Source organism: Raphanus sativus, chromosome 2 (assembly GCF_000801105.2).
Source record: "Raphanus sativus cultivar WK10039 chromosome 2, ASM80110v3, whole genome shotgun sequence".
NCBI classification, from domain to species: domain Eukaryota; kingdom Viridiplantae; phylum Streptophyta; class Magnoliopsida; order Brassicales; family Brassicaceae; genus Raphanus; species Raphanus sativus.
Window position 1 is genome coordinate 22,413,603 of NC_079512.1, and position 24,846 is coordinate 22,438,448.

The window sequence follows — 24,846 nt, forward strand, 5'->3', positions numbered from 1 at the left end:
AGCGCGGGTCAGAATCTAGTTTAATATAAACTTGGATCAGTTGGGTCACTAGCTTAAGGCTTGTAACATTTTATTTCTCATACTTTTTAATAGAAAATCCTTTAGCAAAAAAAAAACAAAAACAGAAAATAAATAAATTAAAATCACACATTTACACAAAAATATAGTTTATTAATCAAAGCAAGATATACCCAGTTTTAAAGTGAAACTTTTACGATAATTTGCTAGGTTGATCGAATAAATAAATAAAAATCTCACACCAAAAAAAAAAAACAATTTGCCATCCTCTCTTGACCGTCTTTCAAAACTTTGGACCATGCGACTTTGACTCTCTCTTTCTCTTTCTTCTCTCTTTCTAATATCTTGTTTGGCTGCTTCTTCTCTCTACTTTTCTTCACTTTAATATTTTCTATCCTTTTCAAATAAGAAAATAAAAATAGAACGAATAACTTTCCCTCCCTCCATCTCTCTCTTGTTATCACATAAGCTAAGAAATGGAGCTCTCTAATTATCTATCCTCCTTCTTCATCATCTTCATCATCAAATTCTCATAATCTTCTGTTGTGTTTGAGAGAGAGTGACATCCTTCATGGACGCAATCTTCTTAACGGATGATCCGAATACCCGAAAACAGTTAATCGGGTCGCTAGCTCATTCTCTTGGATGCATCTACATTTCTCTCTGGTCCTATTATTTTCCTCGACCTTCTAAGTAATAATCATCATATCTTCCTCGTTCTTGATCATTATATATATACACATTACACATAGCATGTTCATATATCTTTAGAATGTATGGTATTTTATTCACAAAAGGTGCATTTTATTTTTGAGCTGCAGCTACTTGATATCATTCGATGGATATCTCAATGAATCATCTCACGAGCCTTCTACGTCTACTGGAAGTTTAGCCAGAAGATTGTTCCATGAATATCGCCAATCCATCATCCCTCTCCAAAATGGGTAAAAATTATTCATCAAACTTGTTCATGTATATAACGGAATGTTTTTCATATAAATATATATATATACATACTATAATATCAGATTCATATAGTCTAAATGTTATGATTTTTCAATGAAGACATATACCAAGCATGGCGTTTATGAATAACCTCCCATACTTGGAGATTCGGACGCAAGATATACAAAGACTTGCTTCTAACGATGCACAACGTCTCTTCTATCAGGTCATTATCAATTCTAACCTTTTTACAAAAAAAAAATTATCAATTCTAACCAATAATGCTAATACCAAATATAGTCTTGTTGTTATAGGTTAATGATATGAATATTCATTACTAATCATTTTCGTCTCGTTTCTTAAAATTTTGCAGGAATCCAGGATTCAGGTACATTATATTTTTCATAACTTCCAACCAAAATGTAATACATATATAATATATAATTTACGTATATATAACGTTGTATATGTATGTATTATGATCAGACGGTGATATTCATGGGTTGTCGGAGCGGAGAGATCGAACTCGGATTTACGTACGATGCTGCAAATGTATGTATTTACAAGTATAACATTAATTCAATAAGATCATTATTATTTATTAGTTATTTTTATTTATATTTAGGTCTCTCTTTCTCTATATAAACATATATTAATACCGTATGTACATGTACATTGACCCAAACGACAGATGAAAATAGAAGCAAGTCTTCGAGATTGGTTCCCTGAAGATTTCAGTAGAAAGACTTCTCCGGTCAACTCCGACTATCTCTGGCCACCGCCTCCTCCTTCTTCATCTTCTTCCTCTCTTAGATCACTAGACAGTCCCCAAAACGCCTCAGAATATTCATCTCTCTTATTCCCACTCATCCCTAAACCTTCAACGACGACTGACGCCGTTAACGTTCCGCTGCTAGCTCCGGGCACCACAGCAACAACGACCAACATGATCCATCAGCAACACCAAGAGCCTTTGTTTCGCAACCGCGAACATGAGGAAGAAGTAATGGCACGAGCTATCTTAGCGGTTATAACGGCGTCTTCAAGTCCTTCCTCTACTTCTTCATCGCCGCAGCGAAAAGGAAGGGCCACCGCTTTTAAGAGATACTACTGCATGACTAGCGGCGGCGGTGGGAGCGGTGTACGGAGGCAAAGTATGATGAAAAGAGCGATTTCGTACTACAATAGGCTTAACATTGACCGGAGAGAGCGTTTTGTTAGGGAAAACGCTACAGACGGCGGCGGTGATGGAAGCGGTGGCGGGCGTGTGCCAACGGCAACGCAGTTGCATCATATGATATCGGAGAGGAAACGGCGAGAAAAGCTTAATGATAGCTTTCAAGCATTAAGATCTCTCCTTCCTCCTGGAACTAAGGTATGTGCTATAATATTTTTTTGTATATTTTTTGTCTTTTTGTATATTTTAAGTTCATGTATACAATGATTTAAATTCCTTAACCTATTCACAGTTTTCTTTAAAACGTATTAATACTTTGAGTAAGATTTATTTTTCTTTTAATGATGATCAATCATATTACTTAAACATGTGGTCTAGACATAAGATTTCTAGGTTACATATATTTCAAATACTAACCATGATATATGTTTTGAGCTAATGTTATGGTTAAAACTTTTAAACAGAAAGATAAAGCATCGGTCCTAACAACTGCAAGGGAGCATCTAACTTCTTTGCAAGGCGACATTTCGAAACTACTAGAGAGAAATCGAGAGCTGGAGGCTAAGCTAGCGGGAGAAAGAGAGATGGAAAATGTTTTACAACCCGATGAGAGGTTTAATGTTAGTATAATACATATACCCGAATCCACATCCAGAGAAAGGGTTTTGGATCTAAGAGTTGTTCTAAGAGGAGACAACATTAGGGCTGATGATTTGATCATAAGGCTTCTAGAGTTCTTAAGGCAAATCAACAATGTTAGTTTAATATCAATCAACGGTAAAGCCCGAACTAGCGAAGATGGAGTTACTACGATCGTTCTCGTGAGCTTTAGGCTCAAGATTGAGGTAAAATAACAATCTTCATTCTATTAATTTATTTGGATATGTTAAAATTACCTAAGGGCTGCAATTAACTTATTCAAAATGACTAAGTATTTTGTATATATATGTTAATAACTCATACTCATTGTTAGTTAGCTTATACAAAAGGATTAAGTATTTGTAACGGTAGTAGTTGCATATAGTTTCTTCGTCTACTTTTTATTAATATAAAAAGAGAGTTCACATTTAGACATTGTTTAATGTGCTGGGATTTATTCAAGGAATTGCATTGATTGGCTGGATTATTTGTTAGGTGGAAATTTATGTGATATATATATATCCAATTTTTCTTAAAAACGTCAAAATTTTCTCTTCCACAAATTTATATGATGGTGTCAATATAATTATGTATAATTGATAAGATCAGTTGATAACCACTAGTTCGATCTTGACTAAAAAGATTTATTAGTCGTTGTGAAGAACAGAATTAAAACGTCAAAAGTTTGATTGTTTTGTAGGGTGAATGCGACGAATCAGCCTTCCAAGAAGCAGTCAGAAGAGTTGTTGCTGACTTGGCTCACTGACAACAAGATTATTCCTAAATCCTAACTATATATTTAATTCGTATAATCATACTTTATTTCCTCTTCTAAGCTTACAACTTAATAATATACATATTAAATTAATGATCGATGTTATTTGTCTGTTTTGGTTATGCTCGCGTTCGGCGGCTCATATCGTTTTCGATGGTCCTCTTCTTGTTCTTATTACTGTGGACTGTTTCAGCCATTCATCGCTATTCCGTGAATCAATCTTGACCCATTGTTTCTGTCTATTTTATTGTTGCTAGCGTATATATAGTTTTGTAATAGGCAATATTTATTTAGTAGAAGCTGGCTGATGTGAACTTTTCTTTAAAAATACATGTTGGTATCAGTGTAACTTTATTTAGAACTTTATGATTGATGGGTCGTACATAGAATGTATGATTTGGTATTCAATCATTGTACTTTTCGTCCGACGTAGTCCGTACGGTTTCAAGTTGTAGAGATTTTTTTCGTTTCTTTTTTTTGTTTAATAAGTTGCATATATTATTATTGCGTTATAATTTTATAATATCACTCTGTCATCAATTTTAGTCTCTTTTTGAAATACAAAATATGTATGTATGGAAGATATAACATACATAATTTTCAAAAAAATAAATAACATACTGTATAAAATTGTGAGTCACGATCTATAGAATCGCTCATAAATATATGTGGTTTAAGTTTAATTTTCTTTTGTCGCCCAAATTGACTGAACCTTTTTTCTTGCTAAATGGAGAAAGGAAACGATTAGGACATCTCTAGATAAAAAGGAAAAGTGAAACTTCAAGAGAATGAAGGACATATGGATTAATTCCACTTAAGGAACGGAACATACCTAGTTCTCACTTCCCAAATTCAAATTAGAAAATATATCTTCAAATTATTTTCCATTTTATAAACGTGATTAACTCTAGATTCCAGTACCCTTTTTTTTTGCAGAATGTGCGATACCATACATAAGGTATCAAATTCAATGGAAATATACAACTTCATTTCGTTTCATGAAAACTAATACTCCAAAGTGCGTTTTTGAATCAAGTGTCGGTTCAAAATGTATAATTGTTTTACCAAAAATGTGTAATTGTACGTATAATTATTATATGCTTTATTTCTTTGTGTAATAACTAAGAAAATGGATAATTGTTTTTTTTTTCATTTACAAAAAAAAACTAAGAAAATGGAATACATAAATTCTGCAACACATAATTAAAGAAAAACTGCACACCGAAGACATTTTTTCTTAATACAGATTATTTGATAGATAGTGAAATTACAAAAACTTAAAAACTTGCAGTTAAATTTTTTACAAGTATGAACTAAAAATATCATTTGATTTTCGAAACTAAATGAAATGTAATTGCGAAGAAAATGAGGGTAGGGCTAAAGTGTCACAGAACAAAAACATTTGCAGTCTAAAGAAAATTCAGAACATAGATTTTTGGAAGACGGCAGTTTTGACCCGATTGAGATTAAGGAAGAACCTTCTTCTCAGGTAGTCATCTCCGAATCTCGTAAAGGTTTTAGGTTATTTATTTATTTATTTTCTATATCAGCTACTCAGGTTATTGAATTTTACAATATTATATATTGAGACACTCCTATGTACAATGTATTTAAAAGAATAAAGCAACACTTAAACAGGTGGAGCTTTAGAAGATTATGCAATGCTTCTAGTTACTTAAAGATGAAAAGGAGGTTGACTATTTTAATTGAAAAAGTGAGAAACTCAAAAGCTTAGGTGCCGACTGGTTTTCCCGCTACCACCCGCAAACGCAGCTTTTGCGGTTTATAGCGGTTGTTGGCGTTTCGAAACAATCACAGAAAACGCTACAAATCGCTTCAAACCGCTCCGAACCTCTTAAAATCAAAAGCTGGTTCCAGCTAGCGTTTGCGGTTGCGGGCGGTTGCGGGAGGGTAAATTTTTTTTCTTTAAAAACAGAATAAATAAAAATAATACTAAAAATATCCAATAAAAATTTTCAATTGAAATAATAGAAATTGTAAAATGTATTCATATTATATTTCAATTTATATTATAAAATTCAAAACTAAAATATTTTCTATAAATTTTTAAAATTAAATAATATGATTTTATAAATATAAATTTTATATTTATCATATTTTTATGATTTTTAATATTTTTATAATTACATAAAATGTAAATATTGTTAAATTATTATTTAACAGATGTTGCGTTTTGTAGTTTACCAGTCATAAGAGTCCCGCAAACGCAACAATTTCTAACAGCTATACCAGTCGTACAAATCTCTAAAAAACGCTTGAAACCGCAACCATCCGCACCCGCAAACTCCCGCAACCGCAACCGCAACCGCTGCGGTTACACCAGTCAGGCCCTTAGTTAAAATGTCCTGAAACATTGTATTTAACTACGTTTAGCAAAAAAAAAAATTGTATGCAACTCGATTCTTAGTACTATATATATAGTCTTGACAAGGTAGCTATATTTAATATTCTCATCGTACTATATAATATAGGCAATTTAAATTATGGAACAAGAAAACGAACTGATCTAATAGATTCTTTGTATTGTACACATCAAAATGTTTAGATATATGTATATTATTAAATCAGAATCCTACTAAGATTCTCTAGTTTTAGGTTTTCAAATTATTTACGTTTTTGTCATTGTTTGTTTATTTTTTAAAAATAATTTCTGAGCCTATTAATTTGACCAATCAGAAAGAAGAGTTTTATGCCACTGTTTTAAATTAAAACATTAATTCTAAACAACCATAAATTATAGCCCAATCATATTGCAGCATTTTTTCCTAATCGTACGCATCTATTCCCCAATGGTGGATCTACAGAGGAAGATGGGGGCATCCCTTAAATCTCAATATATTTTAGTTTGTTCCATAAAACAATGAAGAATCGGTAGTTCTAGTAGTAAAGTCTTCATTCTGACACTCCTAATCCGCAGTAAAAATTCTACCCATGACACCTTTGATAGATTTTGGATCTGCCATGAGTCAACTTTTCCCATGCCTTTATTTCTTTAGTCCGTCATTTCTATTCCCTAATCCTATCTAAACTATTAAAAGTGAAATATAAATAGTACTTAACCTTTAGTTTTTCACAATAATTACAATGGATTGCCATTAGGCTTTAATATAGAGATTTTAAAATATTAATTAATCAGCTACATTTAATTATAGACTAAACGAATATCTTTTGCATATATACTGTTACCTAAAAGTTGGATTTCTCTTAACAATAAAAGGAATGTATATCAAAATAATTAGAAAAAGTATATTTAGTTTTTTCACGTTGAAATCACAACGAAAAACATATGTTGACATGTTGTTAATATTTTTTATTAAACCTATCCCACTCAGATCAAACAATATATATTGCATGCCTTTTTCTTGGAACCACATCATTATTCACAAAACAACCTAAATATGTCTAATTTTGAGTCTATTAGATAGGCCCACTAATTTACTTATAAATATTTTAACCATTTAATCTGGAAACTTATGTTAATTGGCTATTTCTTATTTATACTTTATTTCATTAATGATTCATTTATTCACTTACAAAATTGATCTTTTAATATTTTAGTGCCTAAAACATTAATCTCTGAGGTGTTAAGATCACTTTCTCCATCTTTTATTTGGAACCACTAATCAGTGGAAAATAACCACTAATCAGTGGAGAACCCTTAGTCAAAGCACTGACAACCATAATTTGTTTTTTGATTTATATTCATGTTTATATATATATATTTGTTGTTTTGATTTATATTCATGTATATATATATATATATATATAATAAAATAATACTTGCCTATTTTAAGTGATTTTTACAGATTTTCATTATTTTTAATCAATTATAATCATTTCATTTATTATCTTTACTAAAAAATTGACATCATTTATTACAAAAATACAAAACAAATTTTGTTTGTTTTCAATTTTTTTTAAAAATTTTTACATTCATTTCTCATCTTTTTAACTATTTCATTAATTATATTTGCTATAATATATTGGCAGTTTTTATTTTACATATTAACTATAATAATCAACATATTTGAAAAAAATTACTTTATTTGTGACAAAAATTCAAAATGGCTAACAAACTATTTTTTATTTGCGTTGTGCTTACATAACCAGTTAGACATAACATTCTGCATCTATTCAGCTATAGGTTATTTCTTTTGGGTATCAGTTTTTTTTGAGTTTGGATTCATTCGGGCATTACAAATTTTATGTGGGTTTTGAACTGGGTCTTCCTGAATCCAGATGAATTCAGTTATGATATATAGAAACCTACAAATATTCAAAAACTAATGTATTTGAAACCGGTTCAGAAATTTGTACCAAAAGTAACAATATTAACTGATTCAGTTCGGTATTTTACATTCAAACTAAACTTAACCTAAAAATAAAAAAAAAATAACTAAAAGTAAACATATTACCTATTTGATTCAGGTTTGATTATGATGTATAGAATTCTAAAAATATTTAAATACTTATACAATTAACTATATTATAATACATATAAATATATAATACTAAGTATGAAAAACAATTATCTATTTATAAAAATGTGAAAATTAACACCCGCACGGGTGTGCGGGTTAAATATCTAGTTTTAACATTAATGCATTAAACGTTTTGCAATCAAAAATATATACTACCATTTATGAATATATCATTATAAAAATATTCAGTTTACAATTTATTATGAATATGTTTAAGCTTTAACATGATAAGCGACTTTTCATCGGTGCAAGACTTTACCATATACAAGATATATATTTTTTGACTGAAAGGTAACGTTAGCGAGAAAAGAGTGGAGTAAATTTTCCTTTTTGCTGAGTTACTCTGCATTCAGCCAATCAGGTGGAAACCTGTTTCTTCCCATTTCCTCTAATTTACTCCAACTTAAATGAGAGTAAATACATTTACTCTACTTTACTCTCTTTCCCACTTTTGCTTTTCCTCCCATTTTCACTTATATATTTTCTCCTAATTACTCCAATTTTTTTCCAGTCACACACTTTATATCTCACTTGAGTTCCAACTCCTACGAAAATTCGATTCCATGTTGGTACTAATTACCAGTGTTCAAGAAAGCGTTAGGCGCTAAGCGGGCGGCGACCTAACGCCTAACGCCTAGAACGACTAAGCGGACGCCTAGATTATTAGTTCAGCGGTTTAAGCGTTTATAAATTATAGCAATATATTAAATATATGTAATGTTTTATACTTAATAATAGTAAAAACTATTATTTATATATGATAAAAAAGTATTTTCATAAGAATATATATTACAATATATTAATTATTATAATTTATGAATAATAAATTAAATATTATTTGTTATTATAATATTGTAATTATCTAGACGGTTTAAAGAGTAATCGCCACGGTCATGTAATGCCTAGCGCCTAAGCGTTGTCTAGGCGGCCGCCTAGACCGCTTTTTAGAACATTGCTAATTACAGAACAATATATCTTCCTATAACACAGCTAAAATAACATCTGCCTTAAATGATTTTATGGCCTTACAATATACATGATAAATAATATATTATAAGAGCTTAATGCAACACGACTATTTTATGCAAGGCCAAAAATATGTATATCATGTAAATGGCAAATATATTATTTTATGGTTAAGTAAATAACAATATTCATAGTTTTGAGTTATCTTCAAAAGATATTTTGATTAATTCACCATTTTTAAACTAGAACAACAGTTATTAGTTATATTTTTTTTAACGCTGAATATATTATACTATTACAAACTCTAAAAAATATTACATACAATTCTACAGCCAAAAATTTTACATGTTTTATAACGATTCACATTTGATTGTATCACCTAACTAATCTCCTACATGCGGTTTGCAAATTAAATGATATCTACTAAAATATTTAATTAATTTTTTTTAATTACAGAATATCTTTAAATCTTACGTACAAATATATTTTAGTTAAATTCTTGAGCTTTTAGTTAATTCGTAATATGTTTTCAGTAACTTGGGCAACATTCAAAATCATTTAAAGCCAATCCAAAAAAAGAAAATAATGAAATAGTGTTTTGTTCTCTAGCTTATCTCACCGAATTTTGTTACTCATTATTATAGGATCCACAAAATATGAAAAAATAACAACACAACTGCAGTTGGTTATCTCTAAAAGTACTCTTAACCTAAACATGTTTTTCTTTTGTTATTATAAATCCAACGTATCCTAAACAAAATGTATAAATAAAAATAAAAAAATTACCTATGCTTCCTAATAACAAAATCACAACGCTTAAGGATTTGAAACGTTTCAAATCAGATTGGTTGGTCTATGTAAAAGTCATACACATTTGAAAACAACACATTTTATTGTCAGACTAAACTATGGAAATCATCTTAGTAGATAAGAATGTAAGTATTTTCTGTTTATATATACCCTTATACGATAAGAGAGTAATATGATTCTTTTGTTCTAACTATTTTAGATTTGATATATTTCACAGGTAAAAAGATAATAAGATTCATGACTTATACAAGAAGACCACTTTCAAACTTTGAAAACGCAAATCAAAATCTAGTTGTAATTAAGATAAACACTAGTATTGTCTTTTATTTATACACATCATTTTAATACATTTTGTATACTTATATATGTTACGTCATATAGAAATTAGTATTTCTCAGCATTCGTATCATCGAATTGTTTTATCTTTATTATTTTATATCTATCTTTATTTAACAATTTTACCAAAAAGAATAATTATTTGTCTTTCCTTTAAAAGAGACGTGATATGTTTCTCATAACTTATACCTGATACTATTTCTGAATAGTTACATGGCCCTACTTTCATATGTAAAAAGTCAGCTCTTTTAAGAAAATTGGAACTTCAAATGAATCAAATTAAAGTTCCGAATAATTGTACGCGAGACCTTTTTGATTAGTATCCATTGATTGAATAATCTGACTTCATGATACATTTTGTCCAAAGATAAATGATTGATTATTTCAGTCCTGTGTTTTGTTAGGTTGTGACTTGTGAGGGAACATAACTCTAGACTTTTTGTTATGTTTGACAAAAACTCTGTAGACTAGTGCATGCGTAGCTAGCTAGTTTCTTAAAAATTATTTGTCGTTTTTTATCACCTCATCTACTAATAATAGGAATCCTAATTAATTCCAAAGAATGTGTGTGTTTTATAGGTATCTCAAATCTTGTGAAAAGTTGTGATTGTTTGTCAAATGTGTCTTCTTATAAAAGGTTGTGTCTCTTTTTTATTAAAATATACGACTAGTTAAAAGGTTGTGTCTCTTCTTTGATAAAAATTGCAACTATTTAAATTGAAAAGATGTGACTTTTCAAAGAAAGTTTTTCAAAATCTATAAATAAAGGTGAATTTTCAAAAATACCACTTTCAAGGTACCATTATTCATCTTTATCACTACTAAAGACACATTTTCAAAAATACCTTATTTATTGAAATGGTAAAAACACTTATATCTTTGTTTTTATATGCTTTTCAAAATTTTAATCCCAAATTCTAAATCCTAAACCTCTAATTCTAAACCCTAAACCCAAAATCTTCAACTCTAAACCCTAAACCCTAAACTATATACCCTGAATTCAATATCCTAAACCCTAAACCCTAAAGTCTAAACTATAAACCCTAAATCCTCAACTCTAAACCCTAAATCCTCAACTCTAAACCCTAAACTATATACCTTAAACTCTAAAACATCAAATCTAAACCCTAAATCCTAAACCTTCAAATCTAAACCCTTCATTAAAAGTAGTGGTAAAAGTGGTTAGTGTAAACATGAAAAGTGGTACTATGAAAATGGTATTTTTGGCAATTTCTCATAAATAATCCATGTTTATATTTTTCTAAAAGTAAAGTTTTTGCTAATCTAATTGATAATAAAATGGTGAATTATTTATGCTGAAAGGTTGTGTCTTTTCTAAATTAAATCAAATAAAAAAAAATCAATTCTCGGTTTGGTTTATAGAAAAATATTAATGAAAAGAAATTAAACATAATTAATGAAGTGAAGAAAGACAGTTTTCTTAATGCTACAAAGCACCCGTTCAGATCATGAGTTAGCGATCGTATCTCTTCCGCAAACAAATACAACGTTTCATTCAGTTGACATCTTCATCAATTATATATTGTAACTGACTTCCAAATATTTTTTAAACTCATCACTGAAACTTCTAGAAAACTAACTAATTTTTCAGTAACTTTCCTTTCAGCAAATTATTACTTTAACTCCAAATTTGTGAAAGAGTTTATGAATATCACCACCACCAACAGTTTTCTTTTGATTTTCATGGTATGTGCTTTCAATTTTTCAATATTTCCATCATACAATTACTATTTTTTTCAAGAGTCTGACGTATCAAGTAGAAATAACTTATTTAGTTGCACTTTTATCATTTCCAATTTATTTGATAGGACGAAGTCGTGAGGTGATTATTGGACATAGACTTAGAACTAAATTATCAATTGTTTTAGGTTTATGTATTACGTTTGAACATATTGATCGCACTGGGTATATATATATATAAGAATTTTCCTGTTTAATAGCTGCATTTGTAAGAAATTCTAAAAATATTGTAAATGAGCATTGTTTCAAAAAAGTTATTATTTTTAAGTTTAAATTTTATTTAAGATAAAGTTTGATATGTTTATATCTGTAGTTTTGGCTTAAATAAATTGAAATATATTTAGACTATTAATAATGACATCTTTTAAAATGTTAAAAAGATTTGAATATATTAACATATAAAAATACAATAATTAAAAAACAGCATTTATGTTAGAACAATCATACAATTTTGTTCTACCTTTTTGAAATAGTATAAATAAAATTAATATTTTTTTCTACGATTTTTTTGATTCAAAACAACTCGAAAATAAATAAGTTGAATAGACTTGAAACTGAATTAAATTAGTTTTTTCTAAAGAAAGAAATAAAAATATGATAGTGTCTATAAATGTTTTTATTTAATCTCAAAATTTTCATACTATTAAATTTGAAACTACCAAATGATAGAATGAGATTATGAAAATTTAAAATACTCAGTTGTATTCAAAAACTCAAAATAATTCAACTTAAGGGATAATAAGATGTATATGTCATTTAATATAGCTAGACATATTTGTAATTTTGTTACAACCAAATCTGTAAAACAAATACATATTTTTAGTATTATCAATAAAAATAAAATTTTATTCATGATAATTTTTTAATACATTATTTTCTTGATAGGAATTGTAAAAAAAATTACAAAATTTTCTTTTATAAATTTTGGCTAAAATAAAATGAGTTCCCGTGCAATATCGCACGGGTTCTATATACCTAGTTTTATTAATAAGAAACACGAAAGATTACAAGTTGGCGTTTTTAAACCGAAAGGATTACATCCGGTACACAAGCCAGCGGTCACACAAAACATACTCTGAAAACTAAGCCAAACAAGGGATGCCAACAAACACATACACTTAACAGCAAAGAAAGATAAAGACAACTGAAACCAAAAGTCACCGGCAAAGGCTACAAACAAGCATGAAACAACAGATTCAGAACCCTATGAAAGATATTTATAGAGATTGTCCACAGCCAAACAACCAATAAACCACTTCCTCCTTGAACAATGAGGGAATATCTCAGAAACGAAATAACCAAACTAATATTTTAAATAAATTATATACCATATAAGAATACCTAGTTATAAATTACTAAAACTATTAAACATCCCAAAAAATTTGTTATCAGTGATTTTAATTTTTGTTATAAAAATGCAAATGATGAAAAATAGAAAAAGTGTTTGTTTGGATTAATGAAATTTATTTATGTGTTTGCAACAATTTAATTATATACGTAACAGTTACTAAATTTTTAAAAATTCTCTATGTATATATATATTTCATATAAAAACATATAATACATAAAATTAATTTATATATAATATTTATTTTGTGTAAGACGCGGATCTTAACCTAATATAAAACTAATAGAAAGAAAATTCCCAGAATTGATATCTTTATAAGTTTAAGGGATATTTTAATTTTTAATTGTAAATTACTGTTTCAATAATTTTTTAATTTATTATTAAATTTTATTTTTTTCAGTTTTGTGTTGGACCCAATATATCTTCGGACCGGCACTGTGGAAAGAAAAGAGTGGATTGCAATTTGTTTTCTTTAGCTGCTTCTCAGATAGTCAGATCTCACTTCATATATATGTATTTTGAGATCAAAATCAGACAACAGAGAATCAAAATGACCCCATGATTAAACTGCTATTACTTGTGGAAAAACAGTCCATTTGAGTAATAATCAACAATCTAATCAACTATTGAAAAAAAGAAAAAAACATTCATATAGATTATCTTTGATTTTACGTAGGCTAGTTTTTTTTTCTTTTGAATGCGCTCACTGAATTTTATTACGTCGGTAATGCGCTCACTGAATTTTATTACGTCGGTTAATGTCATTTGTAATTAATTTGACTTTTGACCATATATATTATTACTACTCCATTCCTGCGACAAAACAAAAAAAGACAAAATTTGTTTTCTTATATTTTATTTTTTTCAAGAATACAGAAAATAATAAAATCAAAATTACTTGATATAAAGTTTTTCCTTAAAAGACACCAATAATAATTTATCAAATACTTAGTGAGAGCCCAATCTTTCAAAAAAAAATTGTATTGCATGAGAACTTTACCAAACCAACGAAGCTAAAACTTTTAGATTTAATAAAAATCGAAAAGTCATGAGTTGAATTCTCGCGTTAGGAAAGATTTATTAAACTTCAAAAAATTGATTTAAAATTATATGAATTTTTCCACAGAGGATTTTTTTTTTCTTTTGGCATAGAGGATATACGTACATTCGTAACCAAAACTTCGTTAAGAAAAAACACTTCCACTCAAAAACCCCACAAACATTTTTGTTTACTGTTGCTTGCATTCAGGAGGCCTCTCCCCTGGTTGCTCATCGTTAAGCTGGTACCAGCCTCCTTTCTGCAATTGGATTTTGAAAAGAATATGTATATATCACAAACATAACACACTGATTTGCAATACCAGATTTTGTTTTACGCTTTATGTATGCATGAGACATGGTTCTAAAAGACTTTATTTCTTTAGAATTCCGTCTATTTATAATTCATATTAAGTCATAAAATCAGGGGCGAAGCCAGAATGTTTATTGACTGGGTGTACAATTGGTGATAAAATGAAAACAGTCATTTCGTAAAGAAAAAAAATAACAGTCCAAATAGTCAATTAGTGAAAACCTTGTTTCAATAAGTTTCCAATGACGATATCAACGTTCAACTAATCATTTCATATTTTTGGTCATACAAACAAATTACATTTTTAAAAGCAGTCTAGCCAATACTCCATTAGTTTTAAAAAAATGTATATTTTAGAATTTTCATATTTCTAAAAAAATACGATTTTTTTAATAATAAATGCATTATTTTTATGTTTAGCTATTTTTATGATTTTTTAACCAATCAAAATTTAGTAAATACAATTGATATTTTTAAAATTCACAATTTGCTATTATTACATACATTGAAAAAATAAAATACGATCTTTTTAAAAATAATATTTTTTTCTAAAACATGAATCATCTAATTAAAATAAATGTCTTTGAATTAAAATAAATGTCTCTAGACTGAAAAACATGGCCGAGGCAATTGTAAACACTAATAAGCATTTAAGTTTCTATGATTCATCGATTCGTGCATTAATGAGCTTGACTATTTATTTCAAGGGATAAGAATTTGGTTCACCCCCTATGGTGAACCTTTAAATTCACTACCTCCCTAATAATCAACTAAAATGCCAAATAGATTAATGATTAAAAAATATTAAATAACTTTTTCAAAAACCAAAATAATTAAAAAATTAAATAGTGTCAATTTTAATAATGCTAATGTCACTATCTAATCAATAAACTCAAACTCTATATCCTAAATCCAAATTCTAAATCCTAAATTCTAAATTATAAACCCAAACTCTATACCCTAAACCTAAATCTTAAACCCTAAACCCAAACCATAAATCATAAACCCAAAAACATGAACTCTAAACCCAAACATATACCCTAAACCCAAATCATAGACTCTAAACCCAAAACGTAAATACAAAATCCAAACTCTATACCCTAAATATTTAGATTAATATTGATGTTGTTCTTTTGAAATTTAAGATTGAAAATTAAAGTTTAGATTTAGAGTCATGGTTTGGGTTACGGTCTAGAGTTTGGGTTTAGGATCTACGGTTTGGATTTAGGGTTTATGGTTTAGGTTTAGAGTCTAAGATTTGGGTTTAGGGTCTAGGGTTTGAGTTTAGGGTATAGTTTTGGGTTTAGAGTTTAGATTTTTTGGTTTATGATTTATGGTTTGGGTTTAGGATATAGAGTTTGGGTTTATAAGTTAAAATTTAGGGTTTAGAATTTGGATTTAGGGTTTAGAATTTGGATTTAGGATATAGAGTTTGACTTTAGGGATTAAATAGTGATATTAGCATTATTAAATATTATATTATTTATTTTTTAAATTATTTTATCATTAATCTAGTTGACAATTTAATTAGTTATTAGGGAAGTGGTGAATTTAAAGGTTCACCATAGGAGGTGAATCCAATAGGGGGTGAACCCAAGTCTTGTCCTTATTTCAGCTAATCCGTGTGTCATTAACATGAGTCAGGTTCTCTCATTTGTGATCATGCATCATGGTCGAGCCTAAAATCTCAAATAGTTGAAGATTCATCGGTGTCGGATTATTTGACAGAAACTATATTTTTAACCCGATTCAAGATCATATTCACTCGATACCATATCAATCGGTTAAAGAATAGCTTATATAGGTAGTGGTGATAAGCACATCATAAACCTCAAAACTTATAACCTGAGTCCCTCAAGACCTCAACACGCCTTTCCGTTTAAACACATCAAACATAGTGAATTTTTGCAAAGGAATAAAATAGAACCAAGATCAACTAGAAAGTACCAAACTGAATTTTCGAAGCTACAAAGACAAAAGGCTAACGCCATTAGTTCACGAACGAACTCTCTCGTCTTCTGCATCTTCTTCTTCTTCTTCCTTAAGTCTAAGGAATCATGGACTCTTGTCTTCTTCCTTGGGCTGATTATCTATAACGGGTGGTTTCTTCTCAGCGTCGACAAAGCGACCAGTCATTGGATCAACAGGGCGAGTGTCTCGTTCTCCACCTTTACGTCCCATAGCCACCATTGGAGGAGGAGGAAGTAAACCGGATCTGAAAAGGAGACGCTGAACCGGGTCTGATGCCTGGGCACCAACAGATAACCAGTACCTGCACAGAAAAAAAAAAGCCGAACAAAATGTCTATGAATAAAAAAAAAACTACATTCAGAACAAGAAGTTTGATTGTGTGACCAGGTTTTATGCAATCTTGGCAATGTGTTCTGCTACTATCTAGACGGCATAAAAAAACTTCAATTTTAAATGATACAAAAGAGCATGACAATTGACAAGATTCTAAAGCTACATGATCACCATATTACTTATGCAAAAGAGGGTTGTATATGAAAGGCAATAGCTCAGATCAGAAGTTCCACAGAAAGACTCAACGAGAAGGAGTTCCCTATGTTATGTATACAGTAAAACTTGTTAAAAACGTTTCCACAAAATCTGATCTGTTTCTTGAACTAGGAAGAGGTACGTACATGCATTGCTTCAACTAGCTAATATATTTAAGATTCCGAGAGGCAGCTAAAACATAAACATTTCAAAATGCAGGAAGGAAACCCAGAAGTTCAGACGAGTGATTTAAGTAAGTAGAAGACAATCCCAAGAAACAAGATTTGAAAGAAAAAAAACGCATTGCTTCCTTACTTTTGAACAAAGGAACCTACTAAAAGAGTAATAATGTAAAGCATAATCTTTCAAGCTCCATTCATGTATCAATAAGCTAAGAGAGGCTTCCCTTAATAACAATGGCCTAAACATTCATAAATTCAACGGTAAAGCCGACATATGAACTATCAAAAGGTACGAGGAAAAAGAGAAGAGAAGATACTTGATTCGATCGAACTTGAGACCCATTCTCTTACCACCGTCCTGCCCTGCACACACACACACACAGAAATAGTGTAAAAAAAAAGAGCAAATCGAAATATCAAAACAAAGAATACAGACATTATCTTAATTAAATCAATCACCTGGCAAAGGATTGAAGTAACCCAAGACCTCGATGTGCTTCCCGTCTCTCGGAGATCTGCTATCCGCCGCCATTACCCTAAAGAAGGGTCGGTTCTTGCATCCGAGTCTCGATAATCGCAGCCTCACAACCATCTTTCTCTTCCGTTTGACGAAACTCACAAAATGATCAAATCCGATCAATTCGATTTCGGATAATGAGCTCGACACAGATAGAGGAGAGTGTGACAGACATAGATCGATAAGGTTTTAGGGTTTTTTTTTGGATCCTTAAAACGACGCCGCTTCGAAAATAACTCAAAACCGTCTATTTTTAATTAAGTTTTCACGGCGCCGTTACATAATCAAGACGGTGTTTCCATCTATCATCCGAAACCTCTCTGTAGACAAGAGGTTTTTAATTTTATTTTATAGATTTTACAAAATCGGTTCGCCGCCACAGGACGGCCTTTCTCCGACGACGAAGGCTAGACGATCAGCTCCGGTAGAGATTATTGTACGGGCGAAGACGATGGACTCTTCCGTCGCTGCGCTTCCTCACCGACGTTCGCATCTCCCGACTCGAAGTTTTCGCTCTGTGCTTGATCACCTCTGCTCGAGTTTCGAAAACAATAACCAAATATCTCTCGCCACACCGGATGTTCTTCGGGAGCTGGTCGCTACAACAGGTGAGAATGCTTTTAATTCATCTTCTCTTATCGCAATTCGAACTTCTTTCTCTGTGATTTTGAGCTTTAACAATTTCGATTTTATGATCTGATGCTTTTTGTGTGTGTTTCTGAGCGTAGAGACCGCTCAAGTGTCTCCGGGAGAAGCTTGCGAGCCTGGTGGTGAAATGCTGACGACTGAGAGTTTATCGATCCTCGAGCCAAGATCCGATGGAGTTTCAAGGACTGAGAACGTGGAAACGGTTTCGCTGGAGAATAGTTTGATGCTTGGAGATGTTTTCGACGGAATCGACTTGCAAGATGCATCTGTTCGTAGCCAGCACAAGGATTTTTTCGACGAGTTTGAGCTGATTATCAATGCAAGTGGAGACTTTGCTCAGGAGAGTTGTGTGGATCTCTGTGAGGCATTGGATGTGAATGACTATGGTGATGATGATGGTATGGCCAAACAAACTATTGATCTTGTTCAAAGTGTTGCAGAGGAGGTTCAAGTAGATTCAGTTGAAGATGATGAGAAGAAGGTTTCTGAAGTTGTTAGGACTAAGGGAGAGGAAGTTCCCAGATTAGTTGAAGTTGTTAGTTCTGGAGTCTTGGAGACTAATGATGGAGAGATGGAACGTGTTACTAGTAGTCATGTTTTGACTGATTCTATTCTTCGGATGGTTGAAGATGAGGATGATGTCGAAGAAGGAGAGATATCTGGGGATGATAATATGATGCTTATAGGAGATGATGATCTACCTGTGGAGAGTCACGAGGAGACGCCTGTGTCACAAGAGGTATTGGATAGAAGAGGAGAAGAGACTATTAGTAAGAGTACTTGTTCTGGTTTTGAGGTATTGAATGGTGAAAGTGAAGTCAAGGAGAATGATCTAACTTCCAAAAACCAAGAACAGGTATCGGAATGCTATGTTGCTGATTATATTATGATCTCCTGTATGGCATTTACAAAATCTGACTTGTGTTTTTACATTTTTTGTCTGCAGATGGCTTCTCAAACTTCAATAAAGAAAAAATCTGTGCCTTCTAAGGAAGCAAAAGCTAGAAAGAAGGTAACATATCTTCATGGGAATAGCTTGCAATCAGTTTTTTTTTTTGTGTGTGGCATGAGATGTTTGCTTATTGATTAAGCTATTTTCATGCAGGCAAAAGCTCGGAAGAAAAGAGCTCAGGAGCGTATAGCACTTGGCGTAAAGAAGTTGAAACTCAAACCACCAGTAGCTCCGAAACCAAAACCTATTAGCTATTGTCGACACTTTCTCAAGGGACGGTGCCAAGAGGTATGCACAGTGGCGCTGGATTCTTTAGAGTTATAGCTTTGTATCCTTGTTCCTGATGGAAAAACATTTCCATGTTTTGCAGGGGAAAAACTGCAAATTTTCACACGATACAATTCCGGAAACCAAATCTATGGTATGGTTTTCTGTTTCAAGAACATATACTACTCTTCTGAACTTTATATAGCAGCAATTATTTAGACAAAAGCTGAATTTATATTTGTTTCTCTAGTCTCTAATCATTAAATGTTCAATGTCCTCTTGTTGTTTCAGCCTTGCTGCTACTTTGCAACTCAGTCATGTATGAAAGGAGATGATTGTCCGTACGACCATGATCTGTCCAAATACCCTTGCAACAATATCACGATCAAAGGTTTCTGCCACAGGGGTGATAAGTGTTTGTTTTCGCACAAGGTAAAGAAACAATCTCCTCGTGATTCTTCTTCCGAGTCTATTATTATATATATGATCTTTTAGATCCTTAATATACCAATTTTCACTTGACAGGGTACTCCACAAGCTGCTTCAGATGCACCGAGTGCAAATGTAACAAACTCATCAAGTAGCATCGCTGCAGCACCTTTCTCGCCTCAGAAATCAAATAAACAAACCGTGAGACAGGCCATAGCCAGATTACCTGCGATTCAAGCAAGAGTTTCAAGCTCAGCTGCATTTTGGAATCCTTCTAGTCAATCTAACCAAAAAAACTCATCTGATGCATCATCATCTTCGAAGATCAATGAACATGCAACACCTCCACAGATTCCTCCTTTGAGAAAACCATCCGTTGCTCCGAAGGGTATGAGTTTTCTCTCTTTAGACAAAACCACACAAGAGAAGGAGGCCAAACCATCTCTTGGGTCCAAGCAAAACACATATAACTCTGATAATCAGAGCTTGAAGCAGCCACAACAGATAAGCTCTGTTCCTGTGGTGCCTCCAAAAGGAATCAGTTTCTTACCATCTGCATCGGAAGAACCAGCAAGTAGTAGAAACCTCAAGACAACGCCTAACCTACACATTCAAAGTTCTCTACACTCTGCCATGAAACTCGCTGCAGAGTTCGAATCTAGTAAAGTTGAGAGACGCACAAATGGCCCCGAAGAAGCTGTAAACAACGGAGACGTTACAGTTAACAAGAGTGTAACCAGAAACTCAGGGAACATATCGTCCAAGATTCTCGACTTCTTGTCAAGCTTCAGCCACGGCAAAAACTGATCTATAATTGGTTTCTCTTTGAGATGAAAGAAAGAAAAAACTAAACTCAGTGTCCAGTGCACTCTGTGCTTTCGTTCCAGCTTAATTCCAAAATCATAAGATCTTTATGTTTCTTGCTAACCGCCTTTAGACTTCGCATTTTCTCTAAGCCTGAAGCTGAATCATGCAATCGTCATTGAAACGTCTCCTCAGGTTTAGAAACAGGTTCCTAAATAGTTTTCATTATATTGGCTAACTAAAAGCTCGCGCACTCTTCCATCTGTTTCCTTCTTATTTTCCTTGTTAAATTTACCTTTTTTTCTTTCTTGTAAACACTTTTGTTGATAATAGTACTTTGTTTTAGAAAAGAGTGGTCACTACATAAGCATGTGCTTGACCTTTTTTCACCTAAACTAGTCATTGTCCTTGGTACTTTTATTTTCCTTGTTGGTTTGTTAAAAAAGGGCACTTGCTCTTTCCTTCACAGTAGTGATCTATCATTTTTTAGCCAAGATACTGCAATGAAATCCAATCTTCTCAATAGACATGTAAACCACAAATCAGATAGTATCTGGTGAAACCGGTTTTGTCAAAAGACTCAAAAGTGAATCAAATTCAAGCTCTGCATAAGTAATTGATGCCTTGAGAATGAGGTTGGTTAACACATGGTAAAAGATGAGAGAAACATCATCACTTCATCTTTAAGGTGTAACTTAAGTTTCTTCCTTTTGTAGTTGCTGCAGCTTAAGCAAAAGAGTGAATGAGAAAAAAAAAAAGCTTCATCAACTGGTACAAACACAAGCCCTCTTCTATAGGGTTTATAGATTCTGTCTAAGCATATGGTGCTCTTCTTAGTGTTGTTACCTTCTCTCGTTCCTTTATTTGTGAAAGTGAAATTTTAATGGTCCCATTGGTGTCTCTCTATATCTCTCTTTGAATGCATCATCTACTATTTAACTTTCTGGTAATACTATATGTTAACTGCAACTTCTTTTTGGATTTTTATACTCGCATTTGGATCTCTATATATCTCTTCAATTCATCTCTCGATTCAAATACATCAACTACCATTTAATTTTCTAGTTATTTAGGTTAACTGCATCTTTTGAACTATCCGCAACAGTGATCTTGGGGAGAGAATCATAAGTTTAATTTTTTATTATTTCTTTTTTTATTTTTTTTCGTTTGACTACTAAAAAAAAAAAAAGAAATATGTGGACTAATCGCGGACCGCCACGCGGCGTGGGGTCCGCCGATACAGTGTTGAACCGGTTCGTCCAGAAGGGGCGCAGGAAAACGGGATCACTCAAATTCATTATTATAATATTTTTTTTTTGGGAAGTGTGAGACCTTCCCTCTTGAACCTTTAATGCGTCTGCCCTAACCCATCTGTTGTTTCTTAAGGTTATTCTGAAAATCTGAATTATAAATAAAATATATGGAATTAATTTAGTACAGTACTACTACTTGGACTTGGTCAGATCCAGTTCAGAGTGGAATATTTATTTATATCGGTGGGTATATAGTAATTAACTGTCACGAGTCTCAACAAGATTTTTCCGGACCATCACACGATAACTAGGAAGTACTGTTTCTATAATATCTTACAATATAGTATATACTACAGGGGAGGCTATAAGCCTATAATATAGTACTAGTAGACTTTTTTCTTTTTAGCAATAGTACTAGTAGACTAGTAGTTAGAATTATTAGAGTATATATTTTTGACCACGTTAGATTTTTATTTTGTTTTGATCAATCCACGTTAGATTTTTACACTAATCTATACATTCGACCGTTCTGTTAGTCTTATACAAATTAATTTTTTGACTTTAACGTGGGAGTTTCAATTTTTATTTTTGGTTAGGCTCAAAATGCTTTTCCACCTAATTACGTTGAACTCTTTTATATGATTAAAAAATATATTAATTTGTTTGAGCAGTAAAGAAACAAGGACTCAACGTCGTTGTCTGAGATCATTTCTTACAATCAAACGACAAAATGCAAGCTCGAATCTGGGTCGTATCGATTGTATGTCCCCACGCAAGACACCAAATCTACGATCTGCAATTCTCGCCACTCCGTCTCGTTCTACTTTTATTATTCATCTGTTTTTATTTTTAATTTTAGTTGTGTGAATGAATCTCAGGATTTATTGTCGGTGCATTGAATTTTATGTTTTTAAACAAAATTTTATCCTTTTGTTATTGTGAAAATGGTCCAATCAAGAATTTTGTTTTGTTTTATTGCGCTTCAAGTCCTTACGGAACCGATTCTTTCACCACGTGTTTTGCAACGTTGTGTTTTCTTCTTCTGGTTGTTGGTAAAATTCTTGCGAATTGCTTCGCTTTACTCTTCTGCTCACAATCTTGTGATTAACATATTCAGCTCTGTTCTTGTGCATCGAATATAATAAATCAAGACTTGTAATGCTTTTAACAATATACAACCTTTTCTTATATGTTTCTTCTGGAAAAAAATGTTTCTTTCAAATAGATTTTTTTTTTGTTGCTAAAATTCAAATAGATAACATGACACTTAATCAGGTATACAACATTAGTTTTGGTCAATATTTTATCACTTTTTTGTGGACCTAATCTTTGACATATTTGCATTTGAATTCTTAATTCAATTGCACAAGGGAAATACAATAGTGATTTATCAATTCTAGTAATATATTGAGTTTATATTTTAGGGAGATCGATATATACAAGATGTTACGTCGGTGCTATTGATGTGCCTATCAAATAGTGAATTGTTGATATCTGTTTTACAACCATATGATTTTAGGCTTTTAGCTATCATTCTTTTTTTTCTAAAGTGAGGATCTGAAAACAACGTTCTGGAGGGAATGACAAATAAATAAAACAAGAATCTACCGAAACTAATATCAAGAAGGATTGTTTGTTTCAGTTTAAATTTGGAGGAAACATACATACATAGAATGTTGGGGTGTGCCATACCTAAATATAGATCGATTCAAATGAAATATTTATAATAGCTAATAAATTTCAAATGGTCAATATATATATATATATATATATGATCCTTAAATCAATAATTTATACTCTCTCTGTTTCATATTAAGTGTCGTTTTAGAGAATTTTTTTCGTTACAAAATAAGTGTCGTTTTAGAATTTCAATGCAAACTTTATTAACTTTATTCTTCATTCTATTTTTCTATTGGTTGAATTGTATCGGTAATGATGTTTTTATATTGAAAATATGCAAAATTAAATGCTTTCTTAATCCGTGTGCACAAGTCTAAAACGACACTTATAATGAAACAGAGGGAGTATTAGTTAGTTATTTATCATTTTATAGTTGTTTCAATTTCCATAAATTGGATCATTAACTTTAGTCATATCGGTTTCACAAACAATCCAAACCAAAAGTTTTATTTTATTGATAGTTAGATCAATGTGGATTGGGGTATGATCGTTAAGTTGTCTTCGCATTGGATTCTTTTTTTATTTTGATCCAACAAAGTTCCCAATACAAAACAAATTTCAATTGATTCCACTGCTTAGTTTCTTTGACCGTGGGGGATAAACCATTATGAAGGCTTGGACTTCATATGAGTAATCATACAATACTAGGAGATATAGACAAACATCAATTTTGAAGGTTGAAGGTGATAACGCGGGAGAGAACGAAACTATAATTTTTTTATTTGTGGAAGTTACTGTAATATTTTTATAATAGATTTTTTGATCACAGTACTAATCATACTGAATTTAATAGTCTTTCTCAGCAATACTTATATATTTATTTTTATTTTTTATCTCATTCTTGCGTCTGTTACAAAATGGGACATGAAATCTTGTCCCTGCTGGGTAATGCTTCCAAATGTTTGGTTATAATTTCAATCGGAGACAACTTCTACTGTTTGGAGTTCTCTGTAATGCATATAAAACAAACATGATTCACATGATAGA

General features: G+C 31.4%; 3 protein-coding genes across 3 annotated transcripts; 2 read left to right on the forward strand and 1 right to left on the reverse strand.

The window, feature by feature from the left end:
* The first annotated feature begins 455 nt into the window (after window positions 1-455).
* On the forward strand, window positions 456-3,897 carry LOC108840700 (putative transcription factor bHLH041). The gene is made up of 8 exons (XM_018613528.2): window positions 456-711; window positions 840-962; window positions 1,084-1,189; window positions 1,337-1,351; window positions 1,450-1,515; window positions 1,655-2,338; window positions 2,605-2,985; window positions 3,480-3,897. The coding sequence occupies exons 1-8, from the start codon at window positions 590-592 to the stop codon at window positions 3,543-3,545; spliced, it is 1,563 nt and encodes a 520-aa protein (XP_018469030.2). The 5' UTR covers window positions 456-589; the 3' UTR covers window positions 3,546-3,897.
* A 12,553-nt stretch (window positions 3,898-16,450) lies between these two features.
* On the reverse strand, window positions 16,451-18,004 carry LOC108823565 (30S ribosomal protein S16-2, chloroplastic/mitochondrial). The gene is made up of 3 exons (XM_018596804.2): window positions 17,769-18,004; window positions 17,627-17,672; window positions 16,451-16,900 (listed from the first exon to the last, which is right to left on the reverse strand). The coding sequence occupies exons 1-3, from the start codon at window positions 17,899-17,901 to the stop codon at window positions 16,684-16,686; spliced, it is 396 nt and encodes a 131-aa protein (XP_018452306.1). The 5' UTR covers window positions 17,902-18,004; the 3' UTR covers window positions 16,451-16,683.
* Window positions 18,005-18,135: 131 nt separating this feature from the next.
* Window positions 18,136-21,041, forward strand: LOC108825174 (zinc finger CCCH domain-containing protein 65). The gene is made up of 7 exons (XM_018598505.2): window positions 18,136-18,434; window positions 18,555-19,330; window positions 19,421-19,486; window positions 19,580-19,714; window positions 19,797-19,847; window positions 19,985-20,125; window positions 20,219-21,041. The coding sequence occupies exons 1-7, from the start codon at window positions 18,278-18,280 to the stop codon at window positions 20,927-20,929; spliced, it is 2,037 nt and encodes a 678-aa protein (XP_018454007.2). The 5' UTR covers window positions 18,136-18,277; the 3' UTR covers window positions 20,930-21,041.
* Window positions 21,042-24,846: the final 3,805 nt, after the last annotated feature.

What these genes read in the sequence shown, in the direction of transcription:
- LOC108840700 (XM_018613528.2), top strand. Translation starts at nt 590, where the DNA reads ATGGACGCAATCTTCTTAACGGATGATCCGAATACCCGAAAACAGTTA. An exon ending in TTACGTACGATGCTGCAAAT is followed by an intron (nt 1,516 to 1,654) that starts GTATGTATTTAC and finishes CCCAAACGACAG; the next exon opens with ATGAAAATAGAAGCAAGTCT. An exon ending in GCTTTAGGCTCAAGATTGAG is followed by an intron (nt 2,986 to 3,479) that starts GTAAAATAACAA and finishes ATTGTTTTGTAG; the next exon opens with GGTGAATGCGACGAATCAGC.
- LOC108823565 (XM_018596804.2), bottom strand. Translation starts at nt 17,901, where the DNA reads ATGGTTGTGAGGCTGCGATTATCGAGACTCGGATGCAAGAACCGACCC. An exon ending in TTACTTCAATCCTTTGCCAG is followed by an intron (nt 17,673 to 17,768) that starts GTGATTGATTTA and finishes GTGTGTGTGCAG; the next exon opens with GGCAGGACGGTGGTAAGAGA. An exon ending in CTCAAGTTCGATCGAATCAA is followed by an intron (nt 16,901 to 17,626) that starts GTATCTTCTCTT and finishes TTTTCTGTGCAG; the next exon opens with GTACTGGTTATCTGTTGGTG.
- LOC108825174 (XM_018598505.2), top strand. Translation starts at nt 18,278, where the DNA reads ATGGACTCTTCCGTCGCTGCGCTTCCTCACCGACGTTCGCATCTCCCG. An exon ending in CTTCCAAAAACCAAGAACAG is followed by an intron (nt 19,331 to 19,420) that starts GTATCGGAATGC and finishes TTTTGTCTGCAG; the next exon opens with ATGGCTTCTCAAACTTCAAT. An exon ending in TTCCGGAAACCAAATCTATG is followed by an intron (nt 19,848 to 19,984) that starts GTATGGTTTTCT and finishes TTGTTGTTTCAG; the next exon opens with CCTTGCTGCTACTTTGCAAC.